At 52.0% G+C, this 13,555-nt stretch overlaps 1 protein-coding gene across 2 annotated transcripts in view; it reads right to left on the bottom strand.

Moving 5' to 3' along the window:
• Positions 1 to 13,555, bottom strand: part of LOC144155679 (uncharacterized) — a 150,138-nt gene that overhangs the window by 29,778 nt on the left and 106,805 nt on the right. For both annotated transcript variants that reach the window (XM_077687275.1, XM_077687276.1), the window contains exon 4: positions 7,734 to 7,849. In XM_077687275.1, coding sequence (XP_077543401.1) covers positions 7,734 to 7,849 — 116 coding nt within the window. The remainder of the gene's footprint in view (positions 1 to 7,733; positions 7,850 to 13,555) is intronic.

Genomic DNA, 13,555 nt, shown 5'->3' with positions numbered 1-13,555 from the left:
AACGGCTAGTTTGTTTCGCCTCACTTAAATTTGGCTCCAAGAGGCATCGCGACAAAAAAGTGAGCTATGCGCTCAGGTGACAACAGTACTACAGTATGGCCCAACTTGGAAGCGGCAATGTATATGACCGACGTAAGGAGCCACTTTCCGTCTTTATAAGAACGCGTGCTAAAGAGAAAACGCTCGCGATTGTTGTAAGGCAAAGAAGGCGCGAAACTGCCGAAAAGGAACATTTCAGGTGGAAGGGTTTTTTTTTTTTTGCACTAGCTACAGCAAACGGGAAGAAAGCGATCATCCAGGTTGCAACCGCAGTCAAGGCGCAAAACTGCGTCAGACGCCGCTGATGTACATTATGCTAGTGCCCAACTCTATGAAAACTCACACGAGCAAGAGCCCATAGTACATTCTCGAAGTGCGCACAATTGGCGATAATTTTGGAGAGCGCTTCCTCCACGCCCTGTTACGCTGCTTCGTGTGAGTAGCGGACTGCTCGGCAGCAGCAGCTGGCGAAGGTGCTTTCGACAGATGCACGCGCGTTTCAAAATTCTTATGCAGCAGCGTATACACCCACCTGTGTGTGAACGATGAGCCCCTAGCGTAGCACAATATATTCGAGATCATGGATGCCGAGTCACAAGGGTCAGGACTATGGAAAGCCACCTCCCGCCTCTTCAACCCCACCCCGCAAGTATAAATTTGCAGAATAAATATTGATGCCTTCCACTGGATAGACCTCGTCTGAATACTTACAGAATCAGCGCACAAAGCGACGTCCATTGTTTCTTTCTTTTTCACTTTCATTTTCGCTTTTCCGACAGGAGGCAAACTAGGGTGAAATACAACTTTCCATCCACGCCGCATAAGGAACCCACGGACACAAAATTCCCCTTTTTTCCCCCGTTTTCGTGACGTGCTCAGTTTGACGTCTACAGCTTTTTTAGCCCACAGAGCTTAACGGGTTGTCAGCTTAACGAGGTTTGCGTACTAATAAAACAGAAAAAAGAACAATAATAAAGCAGAACTGATCGCGCTTGTTGTTTACGTAGTAGAAATCCTTTACGAATTCCATAACATCACTGAAGTGCGGGATCAGTATTACTTCACACCCTAACGTCAGGGGCTCGACCCCGAACACGTTGCCCCACACATGCGCCATATATGCCCCAACCAAGAAATTGTGGGGAGCAACAATTAAAAAAACTGTGGTTGATTTCTCTGTCATATAAATCGGTAAAATACGAAAGTCAAATGTGCAGCGAAACCTGCAGCTGAGCATGATTTGCGGTTAGGCAGCTGTCTTGTGGGTGTGCTTGGAGAGCGACGTCCTGCTGCAGGGTCGTTTCTGCAAAGGTGTACTGGCGTCATTTCCGTGACGGGTATGACGTCAGTGAAATCTTAGTGTATACCGGCATAAAATACTTTCATGTTAAAATATAAAACCTGAAAACGTACAACCCTAAGTATAACGTGCTCTTTAGTACTAAAGGTTGCTTCCCCGCAAGCAGACCCTGTGTGCGGGGTGCACCCTTCACACGCCGCTTGCTCCGTTGTACTGGCGCCAGTTCCGTGACGGATATGACGTCAGCGAAATATTTGTACATCTGGGACTAAAACACTTTCGTGCTAAAACACATTTAATAACACTGCACCTTTAACAGCAGTCGCCTGCAAACCGCCTCCCAGTTTAGCTAAAGTAATTCCAGGCAACCCTTGCAGCTAGTCTCTCTCCTTCTGTCTCTTCCACCCCATCCGTCGGCGGCACCCGAGAGCGAGCGGAAGACCGGGCGCTTCCAATTTCGCCTTGGCAAGCTTGATCACTAACAGCCGTTGTTGAAATCCAAGCGTCTCGTTCAACACGTCCCCAGGAAAGAGCGCGGCCAGAGCACGTCGCGTCTCGGGGGACCAGGAATCCGCGTCAGCGGCAAGTTCGAAAGGGGGGAGGAGGGAGGGCGTCGCCGGGATCGCGGAGTCACTCGACAGCCGGAAGCTCGCAATTACCGGTGTTCTAACGTGCTTTAGTTCCATCGCGTTTCCAAGTGACAGCGTAATTTCGCCCCGCGCTCTTCGTCCACGGTGTCGCTTTGTGTTTGCACAGGCCCTGGCTAATGCTGATGGATCACGGCGGAGCTGCGCGGTGCGCCGGGGGAGCTTCTCCTCTCGCGTCCTCTTCACTTTAATTTCTCCTCACGTCTTCAGGCGTCACCACATGCAACCCGACTTACATTATCGCGTAAGGAAGCCGGTGCATTTAGCTGTCACCCGGAGTGCTGTTCCCTCCTTGCCCCTCGTTATCGAAACTAACTACTCTAACGAGAGCACAGATTCGCTTCAGTTTTCGTTGCTGCGCCGCAGTGAGCAAATTCTTTGGGCGCACAAAGTGAAAGCTGGCTGGTATAAAAGTAATCAGACAAGGCGCCAGGGTACACGTGTCTACTCCGGTCGCCCAGAAACGTTTCGTTACGTTCAATGATTTCACGTAACTGAACACCTGTGCTTCAAGTTTGATTGCTGCTTACCTTTACAGTTCCGGTATTTGAAAATCGATTTAGGAGCGCTAAATATTAGAGTTAGGACGTGCATTAAAAAAAAAGATCACGTCCGACCAAGACAGGAGCGGCAAAGTATACGGTCTCGCGGGGTTCAGTATACGCGTCCACGTTCAGCTCGCCGCGTGATCCTCGAAAACGCGAAACCTTGTTTGCCAAGTGCCATGAAGACCTGTGGCCGGCGCCGATATATTTGCCGCAGACAATGAGTGGGAAAGGCGAGAACGAAACGCGGCCGAAATTTACGGCGGCCGCCTTTCTTCGCCGCCAAGGGTATGGCCAAGCGAGGCCGCGGACAGGTGCCGGCTCGGCGGCCACATAAATCACAGCGGCGTCTTCCCAAAGCTCTTCATCATAGCCAGAGAGGCTGCAGATGGGGGCGTCCTAGCCGCGCGCTCCCTAATAAGTGTTGATAAGTAGAAGCCGGCCAGGGATCAATGGCAGCAGAGGTTACACTAATATCCCGCACACCAGTTAACGCGCCGGGATCCCTGGGCGGCCGAGAAGGGCCCTTCATCGATTGCACTTAGCCGGCGTGCTGTGGGTCGGACGCACCCCGGCGGAGCTGCTTTCATTGATTTCGAGTTCCACAGATGGGAGAGCAGGAAGGAGGCGTTGATTACGCCAGAGGTGAACTTGGTCCGTCTTGCAGTGCAGCTCCTCCCTCTCCTGCTGCCTCGGTTTTCGTGCTGGCCGCAATTCCTTCCCAGACGGAGCACGATTGGTTCCCGGGCCGCTGTTGTGGCGCAGCCTTCGTGCGATACGTGCCTTCTCCACTGCGCCCGAGCAGGGGTGGTAGTGAGTCAACGCGCCGCCTGTCTGGTCCGCTGCATCCCCCATCGCTCGGACTCCGGCTGCAGTCAGCGCGTTTATTGCCGCCCGCGCGCCCCTTTGTTCCAGTCCGGCGCCGACACGCAGCCGTTGGAACCAGAAGGTGGTGCACGCAATAACACGCGTGCACGTCGCACTTTGCGTGCCGCCTTTGCCTGACCAGCGCTCGTGTCCTGGACAACAAGGCCAAGGCCTCGTCTCCAGTGTCGGCCGCCAAGTGTGCTGACTTCTACTCAGGTTCACTAAAGAGAATGCTCAAAGGATGAATCGGCGTGCCTTCAGGCAAAAAGAAAGAAAAAGTGAGAGCAGGAAATCTGAGTTCAAGGAATGAACGCTATACCATCTGTGTTGGGTTTTAATAAATGCTGAAAGGATCGACCAAGCAAGCCGCATAACGAGCTACACATCACAAGGCTTGCTCTAATGCATGAACAAAAAAAAAAAAAAAGTGAAGTAGAGCTCTTCAACGTGTTTTTCCGCATTTTATTTTCTTTTTGGTTTCGCGCAGTCCGGACCGACCCATGCTGGAATTATTATCCCACCGACTATTCGGAGAACTCACGCGAGAGTCCCGTATGTGTTGCGACTTCTTCCAAACTGTCGGTAAGGGCACGCACTTAATCCTTGTCAAGTGGTGCTTCAGCCCTGGCGGTCCCCGCCTTGTCCCGATCACATTTGTCGTCGTCTGAATCGGCGCTCGATCGCAGTCGAATACGTGCGTTTATTGTACACCGAGCAGGATCGGTGAAGTGCCGCAGAAGGTCGGAGCTGAAATCGCGCAGAGGCAAACTGGCAGACGGTTGTTGGCGGCGCGCAAGACACCCCCATAGGGGAGATCTTTGCAAAGGAGAGCTGCTTTATTTTTTTTGTTTACTGTGTAGCGTACTTTGAATGCGATTTGAGAGCATCTAGAATCCTTGAGCACGTATGCGATGTCACACAAAAAAACCCGGGGAGTCCGGCTTAGCGCACTTATCCTTTAACGGAAGGTGTAGTTGGGACGCGAGCGATAAATGTTCGCTTTACCCGGATTACGCCAAATATGAAACACCGAATCAACACGGGCATTTTGAAGAATAAGTAACAAATAAAAAGGTGTTGCAGCTTTCAGCGAAGGTTGATGCATACACCTGTTAATTGACGTGTGCTCCGGATCCTTTATGAATTATTCCCTGTCACAATGATACAGAATTAGAAACTGTTGCTGAATCTCACTACAAGCGGCTATTTGTTGTGGTTTACGTTCAGGTTGAAGCTCGCAGCTCGTTCGTGTATATATATCCGTGGAGCTACGAAAAGCAAAATGAGAAAATCGTTTGCCCCCCTCCCCGGCGCACAATCACCAAGTACGAAAACAAAAAGTCACTGCGCCACTCAAAGCTCAAAGTCCCTGTTTGAGAAACGATGCCCACAGTGACGTGTCGGGGCATTCATTACGTACTACCACGCCTGTAATTGCGGCCCCGCGCGTGTTTGCTCCACGAGGACACGTATGGAGCCACGCGAGCCCAAACGTAGACGACCACGGCGGCGCGAGCGGTCGCTCCCGTGGCGGCAGGGGCGTTTAATGCACGAGGGGTCCGATATCGTTTACCTCCTGCACGGTGAGCAGCTCGAGCCTCGCAGTGCGCGCCGCTAAGTGCGCTCCACTGGGCACGCAGCAGCAGCCTTGCCAGGCGGCGGAAGCTCGAGCTATACGGGCCGCCACCGAGGCGCACCGCGGTTGCGTGATCCGCGCGTATCAATGCGTGTCTACAATGTGGGCGCTACATTTCGTGCTTTCAGTAGCCGGCTAGCCCAGCCGCGAACCCACAGGCTGTTTGACGTATGAACACGTATTTCCTTTCAGGCCAATTTGGGAGAGGGGACGCCGGGCCCGGCGCGACTGTCTTTTCCTCCTGTGGGTGCCTGCCTACTTTCTTTTGCCGGATACACTTCACTTTAACCGAGCCAACGATACCCCGTAATTTCCCAAGCTGCGAACTCAACTGGAAACCGGACGACCGAGCGGCACGCGAAATTCGTGTTTGTCATTAGGAAAAAGCCAAGCTAAAGAGAAGGTAGAGCCGCCTCTCTCCACCCACGAGTTGTTGCCTGCACAGCCGCTGGCGGCTCCGGCCGTCACACCTCGACACGAGTGGCACAAATGCAGCGTGCCGACTTGCGTCGCTGCGTTTCGTGAAGTTGAATGCCGTTCAGTGTGTGCGCACGTCTGCCTGCACATGCGTCACTTCCTCGTGCAGACCGGACCGGTTTCATGCAAACAGCGAGCCCCGGAGAGGCAAGGACGCTCCCCGAGGAACTCGCGAGCCGCCGGCTGTGGCCGCCACGTTCGTACACCGCGTGTGCTTGGGGCGCAACGCACCCGACGGCGGAAGGCGCAGCGCTTCCTCCTGCCGCTCCAGAGGCTCGCCGGCAGCCTTATGCAGCTCTCTCGATATATGCGGCCGCCTTGAAAAGAGACTGGCCAAACGACGGCATGCATGAACGGCTGTCATCGCCCGCTTAAAAGGCCGTCTCGCCAAATGGCGCGAGTTTCTCCAATCTATAGCGAGCGACGATTGTGGCTCGAAAAATCATCGCCAAACAGATAAATACAAATCAGTGAACGAAAGCCGGCGTATTTACTAACAGACACACAGGGCTACGAGTACAAAAAAATAATAACAACAGAGCTACGATTAAAAAAAACTTCAGCTCCCTCGGCGGATGAAGTGAGTCCTAATTATTGAAACACGTGAAAGATTTACGGATACGGTGTTAAAAGTGGCGTACAGATAGAAGGTCAGGAAAAAGGGGGCGATCTGTTTTGTTCTTTCATTGGTTGTGCGTACGCGAATGTAACAATCGGCGGAAGCTCAGAGGGAGTCGGAGAAGGATCAAAGTCAACGGATGGTGGAAAAAGCCTTGCGCACCTGATCTGACATTGTGGTTCCGTGCAACGGTTTGCCCCCGGCCGGTTGTCGCGATCAGTAAACGTACCAACCCATTTCCGTGCGTTGAAAAGCTGAGACGTGCTGGTCCCTCGCAGCAGAGTTATTTTTTTCCGAAGCAGCGCTTTCCGGCCGCCCGTCTCTACATGCTGGCAGATTGCGCCAAGCAACTGGCTGCGCCAAGCACTGCGTATATATTAATCCCGTAGATTAAATATTCCTTAGTATCACGCGGAATTCATAGTATTGCGAGAATGAAAAACATTCTTGCCCTCCACTGTGAGAACGCTATTCATAATTCACCAGTGGCGTAACTTCTTCGATTTTCAGAACAATATGGCGTACGATCACAACTTATAAATAGGAGAACACATTCTATTTAAAAAAAAAAAAAAAACGTTCAATACATTGCCAATGCACATATTCTAAGCGACTAGTAGTGTGTGTTTCTTTGCTTCGTTAGAAATAAAACATTATCTTTGTATTGTTCTTCCGTGACCTTTAGCAACCTACAGCCCATATCTAAAACGCAATAATAGTATGCTGTCGTTGGTAGACTTATGAGAGACTGGTCACAACCAGCAGCGACGATGTCAAGGAACGAGCAAAATAGCAACGCCGCAAGCTTGCTAATGACAAGCAGTTACTGAATTATATTTTGTAAGTTCTATTAAAGAGGCTGTGCAAAAACGGTTCTGACCTTTTCGGTAACACGAAAACTGCGAAGTTGTTTCGTTAGCAGCAATTATCGTATTGCTGTGCATTAACCCTTTTTTGTGCGTTTCAATGTTATGTTGTGCACGCTTGGTCTGACTGGAGCGCTCATTTGATTTGAAAACTGTTTCATTGCATGTCACTCTATTGCCAAATGAAAGTGAGTGATCCTATCAGCAATTAACCCATGCGAGTCCAGGTCCCCAGCAATAAAGCTGCTCAAAGCTGTTTGCCCAGCCTCTGCCTTCACAAAAAAATTAAGGTTACCCGATCCCAGTTATGCTACTTTTTCTTTCCATCTCCTCGGTGTGCTTGTACATTTGCTCCCTGTAACTCTGCCGCGAAAGATACGCTCAAGATTTAAGGTTTGGCGTGAGTACACCAAAAGTGTGCGTGTATAGCTACCAAGTGCACACCATCTCAACGACTCATCGACAGCCGCGAAAGCAAGGGACACAAATTTGAGGCAGCGCTGTGACTAGCAGAGAGCTCGGGCAGGCAGGTACGCTGTCATGCACACGATCCAACAGTTGAGCATAAGCCCAGCGGTGCCTCGAAGCAGCCCTCTATAGTGTCGAACGCAGAAATTCACCGCCGGGCTTCTGAAGACGAGACGCGTGGCTACAAAATACCCCACACGCACTCCCGAACAAGCGTACGACTGACGTGGACGCTATTCCTATAGCACGCATTCAGCGGTGGCACTCACCCATTCGCAAAGGGGTATCCGGCGATGGCAGCCGAGTCGTACGGGTAATACATAGACGCAGCGTACGGGAGGTTTCGCCATGCTTCCAGGTTCTCCTTCAGGTCGAAACCATTGGCCTGCGAAGAAACATCACAGTCAGTGTGTCTGATAGGACCCCTGCAATTTTATGCACACAGGTAACCACTTAGGTTCTTGTAGATACCATTATGTCGAAGATTTAAGAAATAATGCTGCACTGTGCTACAACACGCGCAGTCCGTTCATAAACGAACACCGGTAGTGCCGAACGAACGGTAATCTATTCCATCAGGGTTCTGCTGCCACAGCACTAGCCAAACCACGCAGAGAAATCCTTTAAGATACCTTCTTGTGACGCGTTATCGTAGATGCTCTCTTTCAGTGCTGACGAATCTTCGCCAATGGGTTTGAGAGTCTGCGTACATGGCTTCAAACCATTACAACAGATGTACAGCCGGAACAAGATGAAACTGAGATCTGACATTCCCTTTTGTTGGTATTAAACGCGCCCGTGACGACGAGAAGGCAAAGTTTGTCCAGAGTTTGTACGGCCATTGTTAGGGAGCTGCGGAAAGAAGTGGCAAAAATGTGCTCGCCTCGGCAGTGTGCGCGAGCAGCAGCGGTGCCCTTGGTTCCTTGCCTGGCCAAAGCGATTCCCTCATTGGGATTCCGAAAGTGCATGCGGGGAGGGGACAAATGAGCAACAAGGCTTCCGTCCGAATCGCCCGGGAAGCAAGTAAGAGGCAAAAACGCCCGAGACCGCTGCACAGCAGGCTGAAAGAAGCAGCAAAGGCGACAGGCAGACAGCGTGCCCGCGAACAGCGGCCGCGGGAAACAAAAGAAATGCGGCCCCTTTCGCATACAAATCAGGGTTGAAAGTTTTAACTCGCAAAAACTAATGCACTGCTGCTCCTGCAAGAAGTGGCACCACTTGGGAAGCAGCGCGCAAAAGAAAGGGGGACACGCTGCGTGCGAAAGAGAAAGTCGGCGGGAAAGTTCGGTGATGGAGGACACGTTCAGTAGCGGCGCCACTCGGTCTGTTTGCGCACTCCACGCTTCCCTTACCCTGGAAGAAATCGGTGCATCACCCGCGCCGGGAAATTCATTAAAGAGATGAGTCACGCCTACGGACAATGGTGATTCCCCAAGCGACCACGGACGAGTTTGAAAACAGCTTACTTTGCCGAGAAGAATAGAATGGTGTTGACACCGTGGTGCGCCCGATGCGTTCAAACTATCAAGTCGGAGCGGAGCCAACCGCCATGACAGTGGAGCCAACCACCAAGTGTATTTGGACACGCTCTGCCCCCAGCAAGACGGGTCGCGTTCGATTAGCGTACATGCCAAATAAAATTATCATGGGCTCCGAAGCGTGCACTCCGCTTCTACTCGGCCCAGGGGCAGCATTCTATAAATGTCTTTTTTGCTCCCTTACACCCCGAAGAAATCTTAGTGTCTAACTGTGACGCTCATAGCTCTCAGTGCCCCCAACTTTGGCAGGTCATTGAAACTGAAGAAATCCTTACAGCACGTCCCATGCGAGTGTCCACGGTTTTCATCTGAACGAAGCCAACTATCTTCGACTCCACGAAAGTTAGACTCTCGGCGCCCGTTCTCTGAGGAGGCAATCCTGGGCCACTGGCCTTCTCCGCCATCTCTACGCACAAGGCGACAAAAGCGCTCATGTGTTTTCTGAAAACGGAGGAATTGCACAGAAGACTGTAGCGCGAAAGACTACCCTCTACGAACTCACTGAACTTGCCACTATAGTGTCCTACCGCTAGATACACCACTCTACGCTATGTGTGTACTTTTCCCCTTCTTTTTCTCTTTTCCTTTTTTTCCTCATTGTTCCCCTTTCCCCCGTGCACGATAGCATATTAGGCCGTAGCCTGGTTAACATTCCTGCCTTTCCTTTACCTTTTTTCTCTCTCTCTCTCTCTCTTACGGACAATCTTCTAATTCCACTTTCGCTTTTCTTTCTTTCATTGGAGCAGCCTTCCGAGGAAAAAAGGTTGCTTCATTTGAATCTAAAAAATACTGTCACCTTTCACAGACCCATAAGCCAAACTTTCGAATTAGAGATTTATTCCCGCCAAAGTAGGAACACAGTACAAGTTCTATGCAAATTTTGTGGCATCGATACTTCCACCGGGGGACAGAGTCAACGAAAATAGGAGTGGTAACTTCCATGTGACTGCATTCAGCCACCTGAATGTTTATAACCCGTCATCACCAGCAAATTTCACGGATCGGTAATCTGACTTTGTTTTCACTTAATCACACCAGCGTACTTTACCTTTGATCCCGTGATCTCGTGCAAATTTGCGCATTTGCCACCTTTGGCGCGTCTGCGTTTGGTAGTAGTTGCCGTTTTTTTTTTTTTTTTTCGTTGGTCCGTCTCCTGTTCACAAGCCGTTTCCTTCTTTACGTGTCGAGGGATGTCTCTTCTACAAGGTAGAAAAGGTACCAAGCACGTCCCAGCTGCCAGCGGGCAACGAACCTCGTGGAGCGGCGCGTGCACAGCCGCTAGCACCAACACGTGCGCACCGCGATGGCGCTTGAAGACAGCCTTTCATCGGAGAAGACTCATCTGACGAGCACAGCCGCTTGCAGGGCGACGGAAGTGCGAACAGGGAGCGAAGAAGGCCGCCGCGGAAAGCGACGCGCCGCCGCACGCTTTCTCAGGCGCCGCTGGGCCATGGCGGTATGCAGGCTCATTGTTTGGCAGCGTCCTGGCCAGCCGCCTTCTGCCGGCGCGTCCTCGTCCGTCGCCTCTGAGCAGGAGTCGGCCGGCGAAGAAACTTGTCACACACGCAACGGGTCGATTGGGCGCCTTGGTTGGCGGCGATTAAAATCACAGTTCGTGGACTGCGCACAAAGAGAGTCCTTCCAGGCGGCGGCAGAATCGCCGATCAGCGACGCGCCGCCGCCGCGTGCAAGCGCCCTTGCGTGAACAGGCGCCATATCCCGCCGCATGCACGGCCCTCCCAAGGCTCCCTCCCCGCAGAACCCGACGCTTGTACGCCGATAGTTGCTGCCTACATTTCCCGAATGCAAAAACAGCTTCCTACGGAGGGCCAGCTACGATGGCACCGCGCACGGGAGCTCGCAGAAATGCAGAACGCTCGCGTTTCGGCCACGTACGTCTGCTCCCCTTTTCCTTCAGTTTTCTTTATCGGTAGAGACTTCCAGCAGCCGAGGTTCGGTTCCGTGGGACGTCTGCCGCCTTTCCACCCATTCCGCGAAGCAGTCACTTCCGATTAGCGCGGTCTGGCACGTTTGCATCACGTTCGAACATACAGAAAAGTAAAGGGCAAGACGGTTGGAAGTAGCAAACTCGCAAAGCACCGAGAAGCGAGAGACCAGGCAAACGCTGTCCTCACGAATACGTGATTATTGGCTGCTCCTTTTTATTGCCCCGCAGCGCGCAGGCGAAGCCACTTTTTGGACCTGTCCGGGTATTACGGACCAGCTGGGCAGGCGTGACTGTGTTAGCATGCGTGGCGGTCGTTAAAGTGGACGCGATAAAAATGCAAATACTAGTTTGTAACCAGCTGCAACAGTACATCGATGGTTAATAGCGGGCGCCAGGTGGGGAAGGGGAAGGGGTCGCGAGCTCTTTCTGCTCGACCCAATCCATACTGATTCGCTTGGCGCATGCCAACTTCAGAGGGCTTCTTCTCAAGGCTCAGAATGATACTATTTGCCGCAACGGTTAGCGTTCTTCGAAAGGCGGTTTAGTGAATTCGACAATTCCCACAAGAGAAGAGTGCTTCAAGGATGCTGGAATGCGACGCCTGCGTGCATGTCGAATTATGTGTCTTTAATTCCATTGAAACGACGTCTTTTTTTTTTTTTTTTTCGCTCTGCTCTGGGAGCGCGTAGTGGAGCGTAAGAGAAGAACCGGTGAAGTGACATCACCCACGGAGACGAATGCTCCGAAAGCGTGGGATAAGCGATGCTGTGCCAACTCGAGCCACGGATGTAGGCGAGCGTATCTTATCTCGATTCGGGCGACATCTTCATTACAATCGCGCGAACAGGGGTCGCAAGTGCGTCGGCGTGCAGAGAAAACAAGCAGAGGGGACGCCAAGTGATGTATTCCGAATGTAGGCCAGATAGTTCGCAATCAGGCGCCCTAAAGGGGTCCATAAGTCTCCGCAGCTTGAGCGTGCCATAAAGCATAAATCTCCCGCTATCGGCCGCGCTACCGCGTTTTGGCCGTGGAAACGCAGAGGCTCGGCTTTCGCAGACGTACACGCTAAGCGTGTGCGTGTGTTTGTGCGCGCACGAGCACAAGCTGGCTGCGCTGGCGGCGGTGCTGTCTCCGCGGGCGCCTCCCGCCGAGCGACCAGACCACGTCCCCGTACGCCTATAGTTCCTGTGTCATCACGTGCTCGTCAAAGCAAACGCCAAGAGAAAAAGGCGCCGCAGTAAAACAAATGAGCGCCGCGGCTGGCGACGGCCACCGAGGCCGCTTTGTACATACCTGGCGATCCGTCCTCTTTGGCTCGGGAGGGACGGAACGCCGATGGGCCGATAGTCCCTTTCCCACTCTCAAAGTTCGCTGCCGAGTATCGCGGCCCTTATCAGGCGCGTTTCTTCTCCTCGCGAGCCCATAGCCAAAGAGCCTCCCTCCTGGGCAGTGTGGAAACAAGCGGACCCGCGAGTCCGGTCTTTTTGGCGCGCCTATCGCTGCTCCGCATCGGCTGGCCAGCTCTTACTCCGTCTCTTCGCAGACCATAACAAGGAGCTCTGCCATTGGCCCATTCCGATCACGTGACCGACCTGGCGACAGGAATACTGGCGGCTGCATTGTTTTATAGCGTCTGCGACGTGATTTACGACGTTTTACTCCATCCAGGCGCTGTTTCTTCTTCCTGTTGCACTTGGCCACCGAACCTTCCCCGCCCTCCTCCGCTCGCTTTACGCTCGCTCGCGTGTCGCAGTTATGATTCACTTACGGGAGCCCCGGCGCCAGGTTTATGCGCTGGCGGAGAGAAATGCACCGGGTTACCTCTCCCACCTGGTCCCACGCAATTTTCTGCTCGCCTCTTTCTCAGCTGCGCACGTTTGCAACCCTGCCGACCAGGGTTGAAGTCCGACAGAGACGGTCACTGGGGCGATCGTTCTCAGGCATTGCGTTAACATACCAGCCGCTTCAGGCCTTCCAGTGCTACGCTTATGGTGTGTGCCTGACCAACGAGATTGCATCAATCCTGGCAATTTGTATCTGCATCGGGTCTCTTAAAGGTACATCGAAGTGAGTTGTAAACATTGGCTATAGGTATAGCTGACTTGAATGAAGTCTAGAGTGCATTGGCTGTGTTCTGAGTTTTTTCGCTGTATTTACGCGCATTTTTTAAGTAGAAAAGTGCGTTCGAACGTGCCTTTTCACTCGCATCGTCGTTCCCGCCGATTGGCTGACATCAGCCAGGACGACATGGCTAAATTTAACGTATTGCAAACCTCTTTAACCTGTAAAACCTGTGAGCGAACAACAAGAACTTCGATTTTAACCATTAAATGGGTTAAAATAAACATTCAGAAGGCTGAAAAAGCATGAAAACACATTGAAAACCCGGGTAACTTCATTCGCTAACTGGTGCGGCACCCGCGAACGGCGGTTTGTTCTTCTGCGCCTTAAAGATAAACTAAGGCTCTAGACTTCCTCTAAAAAGTTAAACAACAGAATATATGAGTACAATTGTCCTAATCAGCCGCAAGCAAGACTTCGACCCATTCCCTTCAGTGTACCTCGCCTTAGGAACATTTCAAATCAATCGCTCTAGCTGTCGTTA

Source organism: Haemaphysalis longicornis, unplaced genomic scaffold, assembly GCF_048455015.1.
Source record: "Haemaphysalis longicornis isolate Haplotype H1 unplaced genomic scaffold, Haemaphysalis longicornis Haplotype H1 scaffold_1, whole genome shotgun sequence".
Classification (NCBI taxonomy): Eukaryota; Metazoa; Arthropoda; class Arachnida; order Ixodida; family Ixodidae; genus Haemaphysalis; species Haemaphysalis longicornis.
The sequence above is the reverse complement of the archived record's forward strand: the minus strand, read 5'-3'. Positions and strand labels throughout refer to the sequence as shown.